At 47.6% G+C, this 22011-nt stretch overlaps 1 protein-coding gene and 1 long non-coding RNA gene across 3 annotated transcripts in view; both read left to right on the forward strand.

Moving 5' to 3' along the window:
* The window catches only part of LOC104575381 (protein FAM219A), a 104265-nt gene extending 95516 nt beyond the window's left edge, over positions 1–8749 (forward strand). Inside the window, exons 3-6 of one of the 2 annotated variants that reach the window (XM_088536683.1) lie at positions 1392–1494; positions 5534–5614; positions 5968–6022; positions 7243–8749. In XM_088536683.1, coding sequence (XP_088392809.1) covers positions 1392–1494; positions 5534–5614; positions 5968–6022; positions 7243–7401 — 398 coding nt within the window. In that variant the 3' untranslated portion in view covers positions 7402–8749. The remainder of the gene's footprint in view (positions 1–1391; positions 1495–5533; positions 5615–5967; positions 6023–7242) is intronic. The other variant, XM_088536684.1, reaches the window with a different exon arrangement.
* A 6523-nt stretch (positions 8750–15272) lies between these two features.
* On the forward strand, positions 15273–16300 carry LOC148591850 (uncharacterized). Its single transcript, XR_015914013.1, has 2 exons — positions 15273–15589; positions 15623–16300. It is a non-coding gene; the product is annotated as an uncharacterized LOC148591850 (long non-coding RNA).
* Positions 16301–22011: the final 5711 nt, after the last annotated feature.

A 22011-nucleotide genomic window follows, 5' to 3' on the forward strand; every position in this document is an offset into this window, starting at 1 on the left:
AAAAAAGGGAGACTTTGGACATGCACCCCCCCTACACTTATCTTTGTGGAAAGGACAGAGTTTGCCCATCTTGCTCTTGCAAGCTTGCAGCTCTCCTAAGACAAGTAAGAGGTGCTTTTCCCTCAGAGAAGTAAAAAATTCTGTAGGAGAAAATAGCATATAAGTATGTATATAAACACATTTCACACACCACAGGGGATGCAGAGTCAAAACAAATTCGCTATTCAGGTTCCCCAGTCTGGTAATTCCATGTTATTCAGGCATGGCACAAGAATAGTTTCCAACATTTTCTCACACTCTGGAGAATTGTGTTTAACTGGGCCTTTACCCAGTGTTTGTGTTTTACTGGCCCTGGCGTTGCAGGGTGAGGTGGGGCAATTAGCTTTTGTGCCAACTCAGCCCAACTAATTTCCCCAAAGAAATCAGGAAGGAAATTGAATGGAAAATTGAATATCAAAACAGACAGGAAAAAAAAAGCGGGGGGGGGGGGGGGAATATAGGAAGATCATCCTTCAGCTGTCTTGCACTCAGAAGCTCTGCAAAGCAGAGGATGAAAAACACCCTGTGCATCATTCTGTCTCTACTGTGTAAGATTTTCCAGGCCCTGGGTTTTTTAATGCTTACATGGCAATCCATCGTATATGGGCTTTCATCCCTGCTGGAGGCAGAGATGTGTTAGTACAACGCAAAGATTGCAAATCCACAACAGGCTTAGGCTTTGGGGCTCTTAGGCCTGAATTCTAGTTGTGTTCCTGTGCTGGGAAGGTATTAAGAAGAAATAGATTCTCCTCAGTGAAAAGCTAATTTAAATCCCCTCTTGCAGTAAACACCCAAAAAACCCTCCACATACTGTCAGTTTTAAGGTTACATCTCACCGGCAACTAGAACATGCTCTGAAAATTAAACAAATTTTATGCTGCTTAAAAATAGAGCTCCAAATGTTTCACTCCTTTTTAAAAAATAAATATAAAGAAATAAAGCCCCCAAGATTCAATGTGAGATAAAAAAGGAGGATCCTCCGAGGACATCATAGGCTGCCAGAAGGAAAACAGGGGAGGTAACAACATTTTCTGCTACAGGATATGGGGTCAGAGTATCCTAGCTTTAGCCTGGTACCAGGCTGGCATTGCTGCAGGACTTCTGGAGCCATCATGGCTCACATTCAGCTTGGGTCTGTTCGCCTCCAGCCACGTTCACGTGTCCCTCGTCCCCTTGAGGGAGTGGGGCACGGCTCAGTCTTTGTGAGGTTCCTGCCTGGGAGGTGGAAAGCTCTGATCCCAGAGCTCATTAATTCTGCCCTGCCTTTCAGGTCGTCAGATCCAGGTTTCCTTATGGTGGCCATCCCACCTGTTGCCTTAATTCTGCTTCTCCCCTTTGTGTCCCATCTGCAGAGAAGCAGCGGGAGCTGGCTCGGAAGGGCTCCCTGAAGAACGGCAACATGGGAAGCCCAGTTAACCAGCAGCCCAAGAAGAACAACGTGATGGCACGAACAAGGTAAGGGGCCGGGAAGGACCCTGCGCCACTCTGCGCTGCCATCCCTAGGGGCCTCACGATGAAGCAAGGACGATGCTCATTGCCATGTACCAGTGACCAAACACACCGTGCACAGCGACGGCCCTTCCCAGAGCTGGTGGGCCCAAATGCTCCTTGCTGTGCTCCATGTCATCCCCAGAGAGAGCCAGGAAAAGGATAAATAAAGGACCAGTGACAATACAGCCTGCAGGAGGGCAGGGGCAGCCCAGCCAGGACTTGGGCAGGGGGGTCAGTCTGGTTGTCTTGCATCTTTTTGAGTCGTCTGTCCCACATAATCTGAGCAGTAGGAGAATGTGCAGTACTGCTTCATGTAGCTGCTCATATTTAGAGCTTAGTTCTGACTTGGCTGCTTTTACCCCAGTAGATCTTCTATTCTGTTGTGAAAATAACCCCTTCCCTGCACTGATTGACAAAGGCTTGTGAATAATACATCTCCATGTGCTTTGTTGTACATCTCCCCTGCACTTTGAACAGTGCGGTCATACTTTGCTTGAGCTGCTTTGGCACATCTCTCTATGACACTATCAGGCTATGCTACAAATCACTGGATGCAAAATTCAAGTTCTTGGCTGAAATTAGCCAGTTTCATTTTTTTTTTTCCAAGCAAGCTTCAATGCAATAGCATATCACTTATGGACATACAAGAGACAGGAACTCTCCTGTGTCCACAGGAGGGCACACTTTGCATGCTCTAAGAAAGGTGGCATTTTTTAATAGAGGTCCTCACTTAAAATGACAGTAGAATCTGCATGAAAGCTGGATGTTTACTGATGAGTAAGAAAGTTGCATGGATTGCCATACATTAAGTAGAACTGGAGCTGCAGGTCAGAGCCTTTCTGTATGCAGCACATCCAACAGATGAGGTTCCTTGTTCAAAGTAATTCCCCAAACCACAATAGCAGCCATAAATCATGCCGAGACTTTGTCGAGTTTTATTTGTAAGTCCCTACGATGTTGGTGGAATACGTCGCATTGCTCAGCGCTCTGCCTTTGGAAGTCGAGGCCATATAAAGGAGCCAGGCCCTTACTGGAAATAAGAAATTCAGCAAATGCAAGAAACTCACAGCTGAGTTTTCCATGCCCACTGCTCCTCATTGTCTTCCAAATACAAGCTGGCTACAAGACAAAGACTTGGATTCTTTTGGCAGGAGGCTGCACACTGGCTTCCCAAGAGGAATGGTGGCAGATTTGCTGCTTGAGAGATGTAGAAACACTGAAATCAGCAGGCAGAGATGGTAAGGGAGAGAAGGTGAGATAAATACAGGCCTACCTGTAAAATTCCTGACTTCTGCAGGAGACACTGCTGTTTAAGAGCTGCAGATGGGAAGAAGAGTAATTTAGGTGGGGAGAGGCAAAGCACTGATACTCCACGCCAAAAGCTTTAGAACAGCCAGTTCAGTCTTACTGCATTTGTACCTGAACACTGTTCAAGGGACATGTGGACCCCTCCACAACTGAGTTCAGCCTTCAGGCAGAAGTCCTGCTTTTCTTAGTTACTCTTCACAGAGCTTTCAGAAGCATCCTCTGGGATCCCAAAGCAGAGGTTTGCAGACACTGCTTTGGTAGCAGATATAGCCAAGTTCCATTGTTCTCATGCAGCTGGGAGATGTCTGGCACGTTGCCTTGCTGGTCCATCTCTTCATCCCTTGGCTTTCTGTGAGCCAAGCAGCACCATGGGCAGAGCCCCAAGCGATACCTCAGAGTGGTTCAATCTGTCTTGCCATGGACAGCCGAACCTCAGGGAGGCAGAAATGCCTACAAACTTTTCAAATAGCTTGCTTTCTCAGCATAAAGGTTGCAGTCCGATGGGAAATACTCCAGTGGGAGCACAAGGCTTGTAGTTGTTTTTTAAGTCTGATCCATTGACTTCTAGTCTCTCAGGAGGAGAAAAAGCCAGTGTCTATCCCCCTTTTTAATAGTCTACCTTTCTCATCAAGTATGTTTTCTTTCACTCAGTCCACATTGCCTCTCCTTGGCCCCTCTCCACCTCCTCCTCCTCCCCTGAGTTTTGGTTCCTCTGTATTATCTGTCTGAACCCCTGACAGATGGCATCTAGTACCAGATTCCTTCACCATTCTGCCTCCTCCTGGGGTGAGGGCATAGCAGCCCCAGGTGAAAGGATCTGGACACATAACGTGTCCAGCCCTCCCAAGACCAAACTAAATGTGAACAAGGCTGGTGTGGTTCTGGCACGCTCAGTGCGAGGCTAGGCAGAACCCACAACATCATCCATCCCACTTCCACACCGCCAGATAGGAGACTGCTGACAGAAATCCCAGCATTAGTGCAGCCCTTTGCAAGCTGGGCACCTGCCCACTAGGAACTGATCTGGGAGAACAGCTCATTTCATGTAGACCAGCAGCATGACGTTGTTAAGGGATCAGCAGCCTCTCTCCTGTTAGCTGACTGGTAGCGTTCATCCCTTTGCCTCTATCCAAACACATTCCAGATTCTGGCCTATGTTTTTCTATTGCAATGGATTGACTATCTTGTCTCTGTAGTCCACTCAGAGCATGAATTGAACTCAGATTTTGTCAAAACAGATTTCATGTTAGGTAACTGAAAACATCTAGACAAGAAATTTATACTAGATCACCTGCTGATGAAAGCGGATACAAATGAAACCCAGCTTTGTTGTAAGGGCAGTGGGAACCAAGAATAAGGACAGTTAGGATGTGAGGGAAGCACTTAGATCAGGGACAAAGACAGTGTCACAGATTCTGTCTTTTGCAGAAAAAAAAATGAAGTATTGTTAAGAAAAAAATGACATTTTTCAACAAAAAGATATAGTGACTTTTTTAATCAAGTGAATTGCACCACAAAGGGCTCTTCTCCCAGATTTCCAGATACTGATTTATTTATTCAAGACACAGTAACAATTGCCAGTGAACATATCTGGAGATGTGACTTGAAAAATGGAGGGTGAGCATGGAAGTCGGTACCTGTGATATCCCTGCAGGCAGGCTGCCTCTGCCAGGTCACAGCCTCAGTTGCTCATTCCAGACATCCCTGCTTCTTGGCTTCCTTCCTAATTGCTTTAGGATTAGAAGGACTCTCTGAATGCTGTGGGAATGGTATTGAATTTTGTAAGCGGATGCCATTTTCTACAGTTCTCTTGATAGCAGAGGTGGGAAATTATGTATAAATTTTAAAATTAAATTTTTAATCTTGAGTTTCAATGAGCACAGTAAGCACATGCAACTAATCATGGGCCTGTACACCTGCTTTGATGTAACTTCTGATATATTCTTTTCTCACTGACATTTTCCAATTTTCAGTGCTTGGCAGGCCTTTATATAAATTATAACAAAAAAAATCCTAATATTTTGGGAGTTGAAGCTGAAGAGCATTGCACCTGAATAGAGAGCAGTTGGAGCGTGGATGGGATACATTGTCTTCAGGAATATATTTCCCAAACTCTTAGTGAAGCCCTTCTGCACTATTGTATGTCATTAAAGACCAGTCATTCATTTAGAAGAAAATCTTAGTTAATCACTGAATGAGATGTTCATCCTATTCTTACTGTTCCCACCCACTGAACACAGACTCTTGCTTCATTTTCCCATTTTGTTTGATCTTATTTTAAATGTGAACCAAAGTCCTTGTGCAGTTTTATAGATGAAAGAAGAGTTCTGTGTTGTGAGCTGGATACCACTGAAATAATGCATTTTTCTTTTCCTAGAAGCTCCCAAGTCTATATTCCATTACATTATGCTCTTAGGCAATTAAAGGTGCACACTCATAGTCAGCCTTTGTAACGCTTCTGATGAACTGAAATAATGGGATTTAAAAAGTGCTAATCTGACTGTGCTCTTATGCTGCACCCAGCAGCTCATCTTTCTGATATTACTAAATTTAGGAGTGACAGCTCAGAAGTATTCTGCTGTGGGGGCTGGGTAAATGAAACGGGGAAAGCCTCACTATCATATGACTTTGCCCTAGTCTATGTATGGTATTGAGCTTTACTGTGTGGTTAATGGACAACATTTGATTATTTCAGGCTCGTCGTTCCCAATAAAGGCTATTCATCACTAGACCAGAGTCCAGATGAGAAGCCCCTGGTAGCCCTGGATACGGACAGGTATGCCAAGTGTTAATAAGATGATTATGTTACAGCGACAGCAGATTTCCATGCTAGAGTGTAACATTGAGGCTAACTCCTCCTTGGACCTGTGCTGAACCCTTTCTTGCAGAGCACTTGCACTCTTCCTTGCTGTGCCCTTGGGCATGGAATTAGCCTTTCATGGAACAAGTAGGAAGAGACATGAGTTAAGAGCATTTTATGCTCTGAGGTGCACAAATGAAAGTTGATATTCAAACCACCTTGGTATAACTTCTCTGTGCCTGGAGGACTTCATGGTACAAGATAGGAGTAACAGAAGAATACAAATCTTTAATTGTTTTCTTCTTTGCTGTATGTTGTCCTTCCTGCAGTGATGATGATTTTGACATGTCCAGATATTCCTCTTCGGGATACTCATCAGCTGAGGTGAGTTATACTCTCTCCTGCCATGCTTGCCACAGATGCTAATGTTAGAGCAGACTGAAAGGGCTTAGAGCAGCCTTCTCCAGCCAGAAATGGCTGATGGCTGCACAGGCAGTTTGGCAGTGGTATGAACTATGTTAATCTGGAAGGGGCTGTGGCAGAAACTGTGTCATGCTTCTTTCTTCCTCAGTGATCTAGCTGGCTGCCTTTCCTCACTGCTGTGGCACAGGCACAAACTTGCCTGCTGTTTTTACAGCTACCTTTAGTTTTTCCCACTTCTGCTCAGCCTGCAGTGTTGGCCCATGATGTGCAAAAGCATCAGCTTGCCGGTCATGGCAGCTCAGCAACCGTCTACGTGCTGGGAACACAAACAGGGGCTCTGTGGGTATGCTGTTGTTTCCAGTTCCTGTGGGGATCAGGGTCACCCAATGTACATTTACTTAGAGCAGGCAGAAATCTCAGAGAGGTCTTGCAATCATGAACTCTTACCCGTTTCAGAGAAAAGGCAGGAAGTTAAGGCTTGCCAATTCCTCTCTGTTGTCTCTGAATATATTCCCAAGTCCTCTAGGGAGTTAGTTGCTCAGCCTCTGGCTACTGTTTCTACAGGATCTGATTGTACCTCCAGAGTGCTGAGCGGCCGTTCTGCACACAAGCCCCTGGGAGCTCTTCCCCCTTGCATCCCTTCTTTGGGCAAAGTACCATTGAAACTTTGAGAAACGGCCAAGAGCAGGGAGCAGATCAGATGATCTGGCCATCTCTGGGCCATCATGTAAAGCATTTTTTTCATTCAGGTCTGGCTAAACAGCTCTTGAATCTGAATCTACAAAGAACCAAGTACTACCAGCAGTGACTTTACCCCCTTTCAACTATTTCAGTGCCCTAGACTGGTGGGAAGGGTTGTCCTGCTGCAAGTCTATTTATTATCAATGCTATTGCATTACTCTAAATGAGGACTCATTTTCATGGAAACCATATTCCAGAATAAAATAACATGTTAACAAACTGCAGCTGCTCTGGAATGTCTCACTTTGTAGATATTCCTATCCCTCAAGAAGTGAGAACATCGAGAGGAGCCCTCAACTGGGTTCAAAACTTGGGACTTTTGTTGGCAGGACAATTCCTAATGATAAGTATTCCAGAATAAGTGACCTCCTTGCACTTCTGACCTGTCAGAAGGAAGAAGTCTCAAGTATTTGACTGTTTGTCTCTCTCTTTGTCTGTAGCAGATCAACCAAGACTTGAACATCCAGCTGCTAAAGGATGGATACCGGTTAGATGAGATACCAGACGACGAGGACCTCGACCTAATCCCCCCTAAATCGGTCAACCCTACCTGCATGTGTTGCCAAGCCACCTCCTCCACTGCCTGTCACATCCAGTAGTGAGGCCAGCAGGCTGTGATCAGTGCTTTCCACTATAATTGTAAAATTTAACAGCCATTGCTTCCTCCTATGGTAGGACGTGCACCTCTTTGTGTTCATGGAGCCAGGAGAAACCAAAAATCCATTTTATGATTGGTTGATAAGTTATTTTAAGCTATGATTAAATGAAGCAGAAGTTGCTTAAAGTGCCAGGCAGTGCCTAGCAGAACTGACTGGTCTGGAGAATGAATGCAGAAGGGCCTAAAGATACCTCCTAAGTAGGCACTGGAGATGGTTTGTAAGGTGTCTCTTCCAGAATGGGAAGGATCAGATGGGGCACCAGGTAATCCTACCCCACAAAACCAATCCATTTGCAAGATCAGGTCTGAGTCTGAGATTCCAGGTATTTTTAACCAAAGGAGGAGGTCAGTTCTTAATTCATTCACTAAACCTGATCAGTTTGTGTCAACCAAAATTATTCCATAATCAGGGCACGGGAAGGGGAACGGAGTAGAACATCCAATATTATGGCAGGTCTAGCCAGGAGTAACATAACACAATTCTTTCAGTTGCAAAGAAAACAAGTAGGTGGCATTTCACTCTGAGTCAGTACTAGCTAGAGCTGTCATGTCACATACCAATGCAATCTACCCTTAGTTCCACATTAAATTATCATCAATCAGATCAGATTCAATCTGTAATCCATGCATGCTCTCCTGGATTTCAGTCCTTGCCTAAGAGTAACATACTCAGGAGTTCAACCCAGTCACGTTTACTGACTTCAGCCTATACTTAATTCCCATGAGACCCATATTCTTCCAAAAATGTTAAACTTTGTTCAAATAAGAAAAAATGAATCCTGCACCAAAACAGAACTAGAGTTGTACAGTCTGAAGATCAGGAGATAAACAGGTAGTTGAAGAAAGCACATTTTATGGGACTCAGCCATTGATAGTCTCTTGTCTTTTCATGCCTGCAGAAGAGATTTGTTAACACTGAAAGCATCTGTGTGGTGGTGTCAGATATTAGCAGTTTTCCACAACAAGGGATTATGAACAGATTCAGCTCCAAAAAAAAAAGCCATGGGAGGAAACTGCTGTTTATCCCATCTCTGCCCTCTTCCAAGTTTTGCTTGTGTGAGAACTCTCCTCTGTAAGGCATGATTGTGTTTATTTGGTGCCGGGGTAATCAGAAAACCTTATGGTAAATTAGGTTGCTGGACTGAATTGCTAGGTCACCAACCATTTGCTTTTAATGCAAATTAATTTCTGGAATTAGGAAATGCGTTCTCTCTCTGGTCAGTCTTTAACCGTTGGCTTCAGAATACCTGGGACTCAGGTTCTGGCTGAGCTGGAATTTTTTCCTGAGGTGAAATCCTTTGACACAGACACAAGTGTGTGTTTTCCTGCTCTTCCAGGAAGGACTGTCTGTCTTGCTTCTAGATCCTGGCAAAGGCAAGAAGTGAGGGCAGTTCTAAGTTTCCCACCCACATAAATTTCCTCTAAAAATTCCTTTGCATCACAAGAAAGAGCCTGAATTGTAGATCATCTATTTGAAATGTATACAGAGTAAGTTGAGTCTTTAAGAAGTCCTCTTAGCGATTAAGCGAACACTTATTTTTAAACATCATGGATTTTTAACTGTGCAATGCAAGGCACAGTATTGTCCATGGCAATGATTAAAAGATCAGGCATATTCACTAGTTGGCTGTAGCCAACCACTAAAGCAGTGATTCCTCCTCTCCATAAAAGAGAGGCCTTGCTGCCTCCCAGGGAACAGAGAGGGCTGGCCAGCATTGTTTACTAAGCGTATCTGCCTCCTCATGCAAAAGTGCTAGTTATCTTGCCAGCTCCTCTGATAATGCTCCTTAGCTGCATTTCTGCCCCTTTGCAATCACATGCTAATGCTGAGAAGGAATATTTCCAAAATGTTTCTTAAGAAGCACAAACCACCAGGTCTCCAATTCTTGGCTTCTTCCTTCACGTGCCTGCTTTTCTCTCCAATGCTGGCTCAGGAGTGAGATTAGCAAGTTGACTGGAGGGAGAAGAGCTCTCATCTCAAAGGCTAGGGAGAAAAGATAAAAGGGAAAAAAAAAAGAAAAAAAAACCTTCCTTAAGGAGTCTTTTTCTTAAGTATAGAATCTGGTCAAAAATTAACAGAAATCCCATGGTCAAATCAAATCCTACAGGACATGGTCAAGTCTTTGTAAATGTTCCTCATCCTAAAGCGGGGTTGTGCAATTCAGTGTAAATACCACACAACCTCCTCCTCGTATTTATCCTCCTGGGTCAGTGTCTGTCCCTTCTAACCAGGTTGCACAAACTCAACCATCCGCAGAGCCTTTGCATGAAGCTTAGAGCATTTTGGCTTTGCTAGAGCAATGAGGCATCCTGCTTACAAGACTGAACCTTGGCAGATTGTAGGCCCCCAGATCTCTGTCAGATTATCTCTATGTTAGGCAAAGATGGGGCAAGACATGCTGAGACTGAGTCTTCCAAGGCTACACCTCCCCTCTGAAGGACAGACTTCCCCTAAAAACCTTTGCCCAGTGCAGCACTATGAAGTCCTTTTATTGCCCTTATTGCTGGTTCTGTTTTTTGCCTGCCACGTGCCCTGAAGCAACCCCACAACCCTGCAGTTTCCCCCAACCCTTTGCACTGTGTGATGTGCACCTGCTTTCAGCATAACCCTTTAGGGTCCCTGGGAGGAAACTACTCTTTTGTGTATAGGACAGAAAGAGGTGAGTTTAAATATTAGCTACACTCAGTGCTTCCCCCAAGTACAGCAGAAGCACAAGCCAAATGTTTTTTCCTGCTCACAGAAGGAGTTGGTTGCACAAATAGCTGGTTTGGCATGACAGTACAGGACCATAAAATGGCAAATTTTTGGCTTCTCCTCTCTATGCTTTGTGTTCATATATTTTACTAGGGGAATAAAGTAGAAAGAGTGGGGAAAAGTAGTTACCTGTGTAGGGTTGTTATCAGGAAGGCTGAATGAATTCAAGCAATGCACATGTGACTATCACAGAAAATTGACCACTGACCCTTCTGACCTGCAGCCCCTTAAGCAGGTTATTAACATGGGGTGTGTTTGTTGGCTTGCTGTGGAATATGATGGTCAACGTATTAACTGCAGACTGGGTTGACTCTCCCGTTCTGGTCTCATGTTCAGACCTTTGCTTCATATGGGAATTTTTCCTTGTGCCCTCAGTGGAGGTTCTGCTGCAGTGACTCTCCTTGGGAAGGTGTCTAGATACATGCCCATTCTGCCCCTGCTCTCCTTAGGTCAGTCTATGCTGCCATGGCCCAGAGAAAGCATGAGCAAGGAGCACAGCCCCAGCCTTCTGTCGTAGCATTATATAGCCCTAAAGCCTGCAGAGCTTCTGGGCATTCTTCTGGCTGCACGCTGCTTGTGAGAAAGTAAGTCATTCCTTGTTCCAGCCTTTGCACTAACTCAAATGGTCTTCTCAGGCCCCATTTTTAGTTCAAAGCCCTGCAGAATAGCAAGGGGAGGAACGCAAGGACATGAAAGGCTACATCACTGTCCGTCTAAATTACCATGCAAATGGGATAACATCTCATATTGACACTGGCACCTCCACAAAAGAATTTTCATTTGATGCCCCCTAAAGCCAAGCTGTTTTTTGTTGTTGTTGTTGTTAGAACTGGTATAATTTTGATCACCAAATTACCTGAGTATAAGCAAATCTTTTCTTTTTTATTTTGCCCTTGATCATGAGCTGACTTTGGACTATGGAGTCTCAGCACTCAACTCATCTCTCCTGTCAGTCTGTCAGTTCCCCATTTTCAGATACCTGTGCTTAAGGAAGGCTGAGGGTGAATGTCTTGGTGTTGAGTGAGATCTCTAGGTGCCATGGTCTAGTCTGCTTTTCTGCTGGCTTTATTATAAGATTTGTGTGGAAAAAGGCTGATGTACAGACAACTATCCTAAAGGCTCATCTGTTAAGAGACCTTATCACACATATCTTGATGCTTTGGAAGAGCACAGGATTATTTCTGACATTTCTGTATGCCTGCGCCCAACGTGTATGTTTGGCCATTGGGTCAGCCACACTTGTTTGGTTGTCTTGCCCGCAGATGCTTTTTTTGCCTGCAATAGCAGGTGGCCCAGCCTGCTGCTGGACTTCAGAAGGGGCTCCAAGAAGCTGTGCTCCCCCACGGACAGGATGGACTGGGCTGCTTCTGCTTTGGCTCTCCAGCTCTTTCCCAGAAAGAGGCACCTGCTCCGCTCATCTGTGTGTTGGCTGACACGTTTGTGTGAAATCCTGATCAGAATCCTTTCCTCTCCATACAGGATGTCCTTAGAGCATCCTGCAAGCTGTACAAAGGAGTGCAGGAAGCTTGGAAAGCACAGCACCCTGCCCATGACTGAACAGAAACAAGAAGATGCTTTTGAAGAAAGGAAGGCCCCAGCTGGGCACCAGATAGTATGACAGAAAGGGAAAAACAGGCAGTAACTGGAAAGGTTGCCAAGTGCTGCCTTGGCCTAGGGCAGATCCCAGTTGTCCAAGTTAATCTATCTTAGTACAGTGCTGATACCAGCAGAGACAAAGCTTGATTTGGGATGCACACACCAGAGTTGTCACCAAAGCCACAATCCAACTACAGAGTCTGTTGGACTTTTAGAGCACAGAAATGTGGTGTGGGGTTCTTTTCTGCTCTTGGTACATGGTACATTTGCTGTAACCTCAGGCATCCCTGCTCCATGTCCATTCCCTTCTGCACCATGAGGGAGAAACCTGCCCTATCAGGATGCCACCCGCCCTGCATGGATGTTGCCGAGTGTGTGGCAGGCACCAGTGGTAGGATGGCTCTGCAAGCAAGATGCAGAAAGGATCCTGTGAAAGTGTTGCAGGTATTTTCAAAGTACTACAAAAGAAGAGCAACACAGCTCGCTCTCCCTCCATTTTCTCACTTGTGATGATTCTCGCCTGTGCCAGAAGGCTGCAGAGTGGAGGTTAATAGAGAGGTTGGACAGCTTTGGGGGCAGATGTTTGGCAAGGATTTGTTTCCCTGTTATTTGGCAGCTGGCTTTCGCACAGCTGGCTTCCCGATCTGCATGCTGCCAGAAGAAACACGGAAAGAAGATTTGATGGCCCAATAGCACCATCCCCTGCTAGCAGAGTTAAGGAATTTAAGAGTGCAAGTGGATTTACAACTGAGATGGTCAGTTCTAATGGGAAGGAAGAGAGCATTAAAGGACTCATTTGTGATATTTCCAGGGCAGTTTCATGCTCTTATTTTTTAACATCCATGTAGTGATTTGATAGTATAACAAGCCATTTTCTCCAGGCTCTTCTTTTACTTTCTATTCTTCCTTCAAGTGCACCTGAGGTATGGCCACTCTCCCCTAGGAGATCAGCTTTGTCATGTAAACAGTGCTTGTGAATTTACCCTGGCTTTGACCTTGATCGCCTGTAGAGCTGACGCTTCAGAGCACCCTACTTTTCGGCTGTCCAAGTCTCAACAGAATATATATATTATAGTATAGTATACTATATACTATATACTGTATAGTTGGGAAAGCATGCAGCAAAAGTCCTTCCTCTGAGAAGGCATGGGATGAGGTTCTTTATAAGGTGCTTTTCAGCTTGTGGCATCCCTGCCGCTTGCTTTCAAGGCTTTCCTGTGCAAGGGTTTGCTCCCAACTTTGAACCACATCTCATCAGAGAAACCTGCCTGTGTTACAGAGCCACACACACACCCTGAAGCAGAAGGCCCAGCAACTTAGGATGAAGGAAAATTTGTGACCTAGGATGAAGACATAAGAGATTAATGCCAGGCTGGTAGGGTGCAGGATTCTCACAGGAGCTGGCACCCACATTTTTCAAAGCTTGCAGCTTTGCCCTGCAGCCACAGAGAGCAGCTCTTCCCATTGCTTCCCACACCCAACTTCCAGCAGAAACTAGTGAGGGGTCTGAGCCCTTCTTTTCCTCAAAAACAAAGCTGCTTCAGCAAAAACTGTCTTTGCCATTGGTAGGAGCATGTCTTGCTGATTGTGCCTGGTCCGGGAAGCAGCCATTTCCATAGCAACAGGTTGTGATATAGGCAGTGGGATTACATCGGGGAGGGGAAGCTACAGAGAAGGGCTCATTAAAATGTGACTGCCTCAAACTCCTAACTGGATGCCAGCGCAACAGGTACCAGGAAAAGAAAAGGCCACAAAATAAGTCCCAATACCTGCAGAGGTGTTTGCACTCTGGGGCAGCATTTCATCCCTAGTTGCCCATTGATTTGTCATGAGTGAATTCACCCAGAAACCCGTCTCTTCACGCTCGCTACCCTCTCACATCCTGGTTGGGTGGCTTCCAAAAAATCTGGGACTCCATTTGTTATCCATCCTCCTAAACCCCCATGATTTGGGAGACATAAAGTTTGATGAGAGATGCAATACAGACCCACAGAGAGAGCTGGAGAAATCGGACAAGCTGTCTTCACAACAGTCCTTCTGGTTTCTATCACCTTGCTCTCCTGCAGCTCATAGATTTCTTTGCTCAGTTTCCCGCATGGAAGAGCTGCTAGGGATAGCAGATATGTCCAGGTTGTAGCTACCTCTGTCCAGAGACGACTCAAAGGCAAACATGAGAGCAGCAAGAGATCCAATATGCATGATGATGGGGTAGCTGCAGAGCAGACCTGTAGTGCTTCCCTTCAAACACCTGAGTAGCCCAAGGCTGCTGGGAAAGGCTGTATGGTTCGAGGTCAGCCAGACTAGTGTAAAACCTCTGGCTCTGACCCAGCAAGCCGAGCAGACCAGCTTCACCTTCCAGGGTCAACATTGCAGGAGGGCTGTGTCCAGATCTGTGCTCGGGGATCCAAGGCCTGCCCCTCTCCTCCTGCTGCTGCCTTCATGGCTCCGACACCTGCGGCAGAGGTGGGGTGGGAGGTCTGTCAGCCACCCCCTTGCTGAACAGGGCAGCATGCTGTAAAGTAAGCAGAAGCATTGGCAGATGTAGTTCTGCAGAAAGACAGACACTCTTACCAAGGATGAAGTCTTTGCAGGGGAGAAAATTAAGAAAGACTTTTTTCCCCTTTTTGCACATTTTAGGCATTTTTACTCCTTCCACTGGGGTTAGTGAACCTTCAATTTAATAAAGAAGGAAATGAATCACCATTAAATAGCTTTCTAAAGGGTTCTGAAAGCAGGTGTCACTTGTGTGCAGAGACGGTCTGTCTTCCAGGCCTCATTTTGCATCCTGCAGATGAGTCACAGCTTGTGTGCTGTGTGGGACCTGGGTGGGAGAATCAGCACCGACCATCGTGCCCAACAGCTACAGCTTTCCAAGCAGAACCAAGAGTCAGACAAAGAAGGGGGAAGCAGCAGCAGCAACAATAAAAGTATAACTAGTTGTCACAGGTAAACTTCAGTATCTGTGTCCAGTGGTTAGTTCTAGAATCGCAAGCCTTATTATATTGCACACGTCCTCCTTTCACTCCTTTTTTTCTCAAAGCAGCCATTGTCTTTTCTCTTTTTTTGCCCTATGAACTGATGATGAGCAGCAGAGGCAGCTGTACCAAAACGGCTCTCAGCCCAGTTCCACGTCCCCCTCTCCTATCCCAACCCCAGCCAGTCCGGACAACTGTTGGCCATCGCAAGTCATAATTTGTAGTAACTTCACTTGATTTCTTTCCACAGCTTCCTCCATGAGTGCTCTAGCAGGGCAGTAAGGGAGGCTCCTGTTGTGTCCCAAGAGGCTTCTTTGCCCCCTGGCAGCACCTTGCAGGCAATCACCTTACTGGGGGGACCTGGCAGTGCCCATCTTGCCTACAGAGCAGCCGATGGGAGCCCACCAGGGAAACTGGCAGGAAGTGGCTGCCATCCCTGTTCTTGTTGGAGGGAGAGGAGTTTATTTTTATTTTTTATTTTTTTTAGCATTGCAGTCATTGCCCCCCTCCCAGTGGCCAAATTAAGGGCTGCGCTAATATTTGGGGTTGACTGGCTGTCCAGGTGGGCATGGAGCTTCACACTGACTTTCATAGCTAATGCCAGGGCTGTATCCAGGCTCTGGATGCCCATTGGGTTTCTCCCTTACTGCAGAGAGCTGACCATGCTTTCCACTGTGTCGCTGGCACCAGTTCACAAATACTGGCAGACAGGTCCGGATCAAACTTGAACTTCCACTTTGGGTCCTCAGCTTGAGGAAAACAAAACCCAAATAAATGTTTCCAAGGTCTCCTTTCACCATGCGGTATGTGGTGCCCCAGGGAAGGGGATGGAGGAGGCATTTGTGGGTCCCTGGGAGCGAGATCCTTTTGGGATATATTTAATGAAAATGTCTTTCAGGCAGAGAGACCTTCTAACCTTTGCATAAATCTCAGAGCTGGAGAAGTATTTTCGACTGTCCTGGCATATAGTGAAACATAGCTGAAACAGCCAAATGCAAAGTAGAGTTTAAACATAGGATTTGACCTGAATAACCTTTTAATTAGGAAGATAAATTTGTTGTAGCTTGACCTTAGTCCATGTTAGGAACCTGCTAATCATTTGACATGCAGAGTGTATTAATGCCGCACTTGGCCATTGGTTTTATTATCTGGTTTTGGGGTGGGTTTTCTCTCACTCCTGAAGCATCAATTTGCATCTGGTAAAGGTTTTAATTTTTCTTTCCCATCCAGAACATGTAGCACACTGCTGTACTTCAGTTCCTGTCCGCGTAGAGTATTGCCTTAAACAGATCAGTTGTGTTGTGGTTTGTTTTGGGTTATTTGTTTTTTGGTTTTCTTTTTTATTTTCTGCTATCAGTTTTATGCATTAATTTATTTAAAAATGTGGGGTTTTTTGAAAAAAAAACATGAAACGTATAATATTTTTTTTAACATTTCCATTGTAGTATTTATCATTGTTACTGGTTGTGTGTAGTGTAACAGAACTAATGATATTAAAAAGCATACATATGAAACTCGGCCTGCCAGCCTGTGTCACTGGAGTGGGCTGAAAGGAGGGACGAGGGGGGACAAACTGCAGCTCATCGCTAATGCTGAAATCGGGGTGGGAGAAGGGCCAGGGAGGGCTGCGGATCGGGCGCTGCTTTGGCTCTTCCCACACTGGGAGACCCTGGCAGAGCAAAGAGCTGGAGCAGAACCCAAGGAGATGCTTAAGCACAAAGTTTGGGCATTGAAATGGCCGGTTACATTTGCTAAAGGTGGGAGGGGGCTCTCGTGATGAAGAAATGGGACTTGGACTGGCCACTCTTCATGCAATGCTCAAAAACAGCCTATCTGAGCCCAGTAAAAGCAGCTGGTGTGGAGCTGGTCCATGTGGCACGGTTAAAACTGCCATGGCTATCGCGGCATTTAGGAACAACTCCTCCTCGAGACAGTGGGAATGTGCGTGGGGTTGGACTCAGCCCTGGCCCCTGGGCAGCATCTTTCCTCCAAAGAGTAAGAGAGGCAGCAAGAGGCTGTGTGATCCACGCGATGCCAACAGGTAAAATAACCCATTCTCCTGCTTTGCAGATGTTTCTAATCCTTAAAGCCACTGGTGCAAAAACTGAGGGCTGGTTCTGCCATCCAACACCTCGCTGTTTAACTGCATGTACCGCGTTAAGCCCAGTGTCCAAAGCAGAGGATGAGTTTTAGCAAGGGAGCACAGCCAGAAAGATCCGGCTTGGGGCTCCCACCAGCCCTGGCTGGTTTGGGAGCCTTCTGAGAAAACCCTGGGAGACGTGAGGCCCTCTCAGAGGTGCTGCTGCGGGCTGGGGGTGAAGGGACCAGATCCCCCTTTCCTGTGCCCCACGGTGCTGCCACCACACTGCCGAGGACACTGCAGGCTGGGAAAGGCCCCCAGGGAGGGGACTGGGCTGACGCTGAGTGTAGCTGGGGTTGCGAGAGGCCAGCAGGGTGTGAAGATCAATAGCGGTTTCTTTCCTTCATTTCTTCCTTAATGGTGCATTAGTCATATCTGGCTGCTCTGCGTGTCCCAGCTGCCCAGCCCATCCCCAGGGAGCCTGGCGGCAGTTTCAAGGGACCAGAGCCCAGGGGCAGAAGAGGTTTCTGAGAGAGCAGCGTAATGGGGACCCCATCAGGAACAGCCAGACCTGGGGGGGGCGGTCCCTGCCCGCTGCTGTCCCCTGCCTCTTGCAAGCATGAGGCTGCGGACGGTGCAGCGCGTGGAAGATGGATTGGCTCTGGGGGCGCTCTCCAAGACTCACCAGATCCCCAGTGCCAGCACACAGTGGCCCAGGGCCACACTCTTCACCAACCCCACGATGGACAAGTCCTGACCAAGGAGCTCCACTGCCCAGGATGTTTTCAGTTCTCTTATATTTCTAGCTAGTCTATACTGTAAGCTTGGCTACAACCTCTTAGCTTTAATAAATTCTCACAACTGACAAGCGATGGTGTCTCCAACTAACCTGGGAATCCCTAAGACCCGCCCCCCTCTAGCAATGTGGCACAGCTCTGGTTCCCAGCCCAATATTTGGGTGCAAGGCTGCTCCTGCCAGCCATCAGACCAGCTGTGCCCAGAACACCACCACGGAGGCAGTCCCATGGAAGCAGCAGGACAAGAAGACACCAAATCCTCCAGTTCCCCACACTATGATGTCACCGGTGACATCACCCCCTCCCCACAGCTCCCAGCCCCATGTGGCTTTCACAGAACCCATGGCACCCGCAAGGATCCCACCCCTGCATCCCACCCCGACGGCCCACACCACCATGTTCCTCTTCGCCCAAGAGACCAAGACCCCCATGAGCACCTACCCAAACTCCTACCGGCCGCCCAACTCTGTGAAGAAGACTTTCCAAGAGCCCTCAATGCTGCTCTGGAAGGAGAACAAGTTCGTGACCAAGGTAGGTGGATGCCTGTGAGGAGGTAGCACCTCAGCCCAAGGCCACAGCTGCAGGAGTTTCCACGTGGGGCCACATGGTGTTCATGGCTCCTGTGCTCTCTCCTGGTCGTGCCTGATTTCAGCTTCCACAGCACTTTGATGCTCCTGTATCTCTCTTCCCTCTGGGTTTGGGGTCTCCTCTGCCTGCACCTGCAGCAGTAGAATGGTGTCGCTTGGGGCCCGTGGGGCAGGCAGTTGCCACCATGAGATCTTGCATGTTGGCACCAGTCATCAGTAGGTTTCAGAGTACTGAGAGGGCATAGCCCCAAGGGAAGGGGAAATGGAGCATGAGAAACAGGCCTTTCCCAAACGCTGTGGGGGACAAGGTGCTTAACATCACCCCCAAATAGTCCTACCCCCAGTCCTGAGCCTGGTCACCCGTTCCTGCCCCAGGGATGTGTCCCCCCTCATCCAACCCCCTTTGGGTGCAGCCCAGCTCTGCAAGTACCTGCAGGCCTGGTGGATGCTGCAGATGAGCAGCTGGTGATGCCCTGTCCCTTTTTGGGGCAAAAGGGAAGGTTTGGGGTGTAAATGGTGCTGCCGCAGCAACCCAGGCACAGAGAAGGGCGGCCCCAGGTCACAGCCTGGCCCGAAATCAGCTTCGCTGGGACGGTCGCAAAGGCAGGCACTGCCACGCCTGGCTCTCCCTCCCACTCTCTGCTGCCTCTAGGGATTAGCAATTCCGCCAGTGGGGAGCCCCACAAGCCCAGGCCAGCAGGAGAAGCTGCTGAAGGCCGTGGCGCAGTTCACCTACAGGAACGCCATGGAGCCCAGCGCCTACCTGCCCAAGAAGTACTGGGTGACCCGTCAGGAAGGGTGGGCCGAGGGAGCCCATGCACGTCCTCATCCCCTTCCCCATGCTAGGACTTGGGCTCCCTCTACACTGGTGCCCCTAAAGTGCACCAGACAGAGACGAGGTGCTGGATGGTGCTGGCGAAGACCTTCCTTGCAGCCCCTTGGACAACAACGAGGGGATGGTGGTGGTATCACCTCTACTGCAGCTTGGAGACCCTTAAGAGTCCCCAGCACAGCCACTGGGGAATTCGGATGCTCTAGAGAGGCCGTTGCATCCCACGGCCCCGCAGCACGTCCTGCCTGTGCCCTTTGCCTTGCAGAGAGGTACAACCCAGTTTTTGTCAACGAGGTACCACGCTCGTGGCTCTGGGCACCACGACTGCCTGCATGGCATGGACTACTATGGCGACATTAGGCGCCTGGACACCAGCCGGCACCTCCACACGCTGGCGGAGAGGGCTGTAAGGTTGGGGGGGGGGGCGGGCTGGCCACCACCCTCCTCTTCCTTGTGGTGGGGGGGGGAACGAGTGTGGCCAGGGTCTGGCTAACACCCCAGGCCCACGGGAGCTGCGCTGACCTGGTCCCCACTTGTCTCTTGCAGGAATAGCGCATACGGCCAGTCCAGCCACAGAGTAACGTGCTATGCACTTTCATGCAGCCCTCAGCCATCCTGCCTGTATACAAGCCCTAGGTATGCAGAGCAGGGAGCCGTGACGGGCGACTGGAGCTCATTTTGGGGGGGGGAAAGCCACCAAATTCCTCTTCCAGCTCCCTGATTTGGGGGCCAGTCCCCAGGCTGCTCACACAGCAGCAACAGCAGTGGCTCCTGGTGTCACCCTCCAAGGGCCACGTTTCCTCGTGCTGCTGCTCTTTACCTGGCAATCCGGCCTGTCCTTCATTTTTAACATCCCTTGCCAGATTGCGTTCCAGACATGCCTTCACTTACCTTGTCGCATCTCTGCATTCCCTGACTACGTTCCTGTATTTCTCTGTAAAACTGTAAAACTATGGAATTGGTGGGAGGCTTTCTTTATGTCTCCTTTTGTACCAGGAGCGGCAGCTCGCGCTATTATTGCTGCCTGTCCTGATTGTGCAAGATTGACTCCTTTACAGGAAATGGGTACCAACCCAAGAGGGTTACAACCAAGGCAGATATGGCAGTCGGATGTTACAGAATTTGCGTCCTTTGGGCGACTAAAGTATTTACATGTTACTGTGGATACCTGCTCGAAGGCTCTCTGGGTGACCCCTGCCACTTCCACAAACACCAAGTCAGCCTGCAAACATTGGGCTCAGGCGATTGCCGTCCTAGGAAAGCCTGACATCATAAAGACAGACAACGCACCCATGTATAAGAGCAACACCTGTAAAATCGTTTTCCAGCAATGGAGAATAACCCATCAAACAGGTATCCCTTAGAATTCCAGTGGTCAGGCCATTATCGAGCGTCACCATCAAAATTTAAAACGATTATTGGCTGCTTTGAAAAGAGAGGGGGAGAAGGGCCCCTACAAATTAATCAGCAAAGCATGCTATGTCTTGAATTGGCTCAATCCTCGAAATGATGATAACATACCTATTTTCACCCATTTTTCTAAAAACTCAGCTGATCTTTCAGGAAAAGAGGCGCAGGTAGAAGTTTTCTGGCCGCAGAAACAGATCTGGGAAGGACCAGTTGAGTTGGTTACGTGGGGACGGGGTTATGCTTGTGTACTTACAGGAGATGGAGCGACCTGGGTATCGGCCAAGTGGGTACGGCCGTGGTTGCGGAAGAGACAGGAACAGGTGACGGACCAGGATGTCAGAATGGACCGGGCTCAGCTGGCTGGTAACCATTTTGGTAATGGTGACAGGGATAGTGCAGGGGAAATGGCGGACGGAAATTCAGCCGAGGGAGAACGTTTGGGTCACCATAGCTAATCAGACAGGCCTTCAGATGCCTTCTGTCTTAGCTTGCAACATCCAGGGGACCCTTTCCGCACCTGCTTGATCGGTGTTCCTGTTTGGCAACCCCAGGGATTCAGTGGGTACGTAGCTAACTTTACTGCGCTTAATGATGCTTTGTTAAATAAAACTATGTGCCCTTACCAACCAGGGCAAACGGCAGAATTGTTAGATGGATGCTGGCAGTGTGAAATCATCAAAAGTCTGAAAGAAACTCTGACTTCCCCGCCAGAGGAATTAGACTTGTTGGGAAGTCTAAACGCCACAAATACCACCCGAAACGGTGGATGGGTTAGTTTTGAACCGCATAGCGAAGGCGCACTTGAAGAAAGTACATCGCAATGGGCGACAGTTAACTCGGGGCTGAAAATTAACAATGTTTATCTTCACACATATACCCAATGTAATTTAACGAGCTTCTCTGCAGAACGGCTACTGCCAGGAGTGTTTTTAATATGCGGAGATCGGGCGTGGAACGGAGTACCATCCGATCCACAAGGAGGTCCATGCTACCTGGGGAAACTGAGCTTGTTTCATCCTAATATATCCCAAGTGATGACCTTTGTATCCAAAAGGAAAAGACGATCGATACATGAGTTAGATTGTACAGAAGTCGGAGATCCAAAGTTTTGGTCAAGGGTTAAAACTATCTTTGTGTCCCTACTTCTCCCAGGGGGCACTGCCGCCCGAACAATGACTTCCTTAAAGCAGTTAGCATGCTGGACAAGGAATGAGTTAAATTTAACGTCAGACATTTTAGACCAGCTATCGCAAGATGTAGCTAGCGTAAATCATGCAGTTCTGCAGAATAGAACCGCAATAGATTTTCTGCTATTAGCACATGGGCATGGGTGTGAGGATTTTGAGGGTATGTGTTGTTTAAACTTGTCCGATCATTCAGAGTCCATCCATAAAAAGATTGTGAACTTGAGGGAAGGACTGCATAGGTTAAAAGAAGAAAGTTGGGGATTAGAAGATTGGCTCAGATCGCTAGGCTTAGGACCATGGATTACAGGAATTTTGTACCACTTGTGCGTGAT

Source organism: Tinamus guttatus, unplaced genomic scaffold (genome assembly GCF_059628265.1).
Source record: "Tinamus guttatus ecotype Peru unplaced genomic scaffold, ASM5962826v1 Tinamus_guttatus_pri_ptg000696l, whole genome shotgun sequence".
Lineage (NCBI taxonomy): Eukaryota > Metazoa > Chordata > Aves > Tinamiformes > Tinamidae > Tinamus > Tinamus guttatus.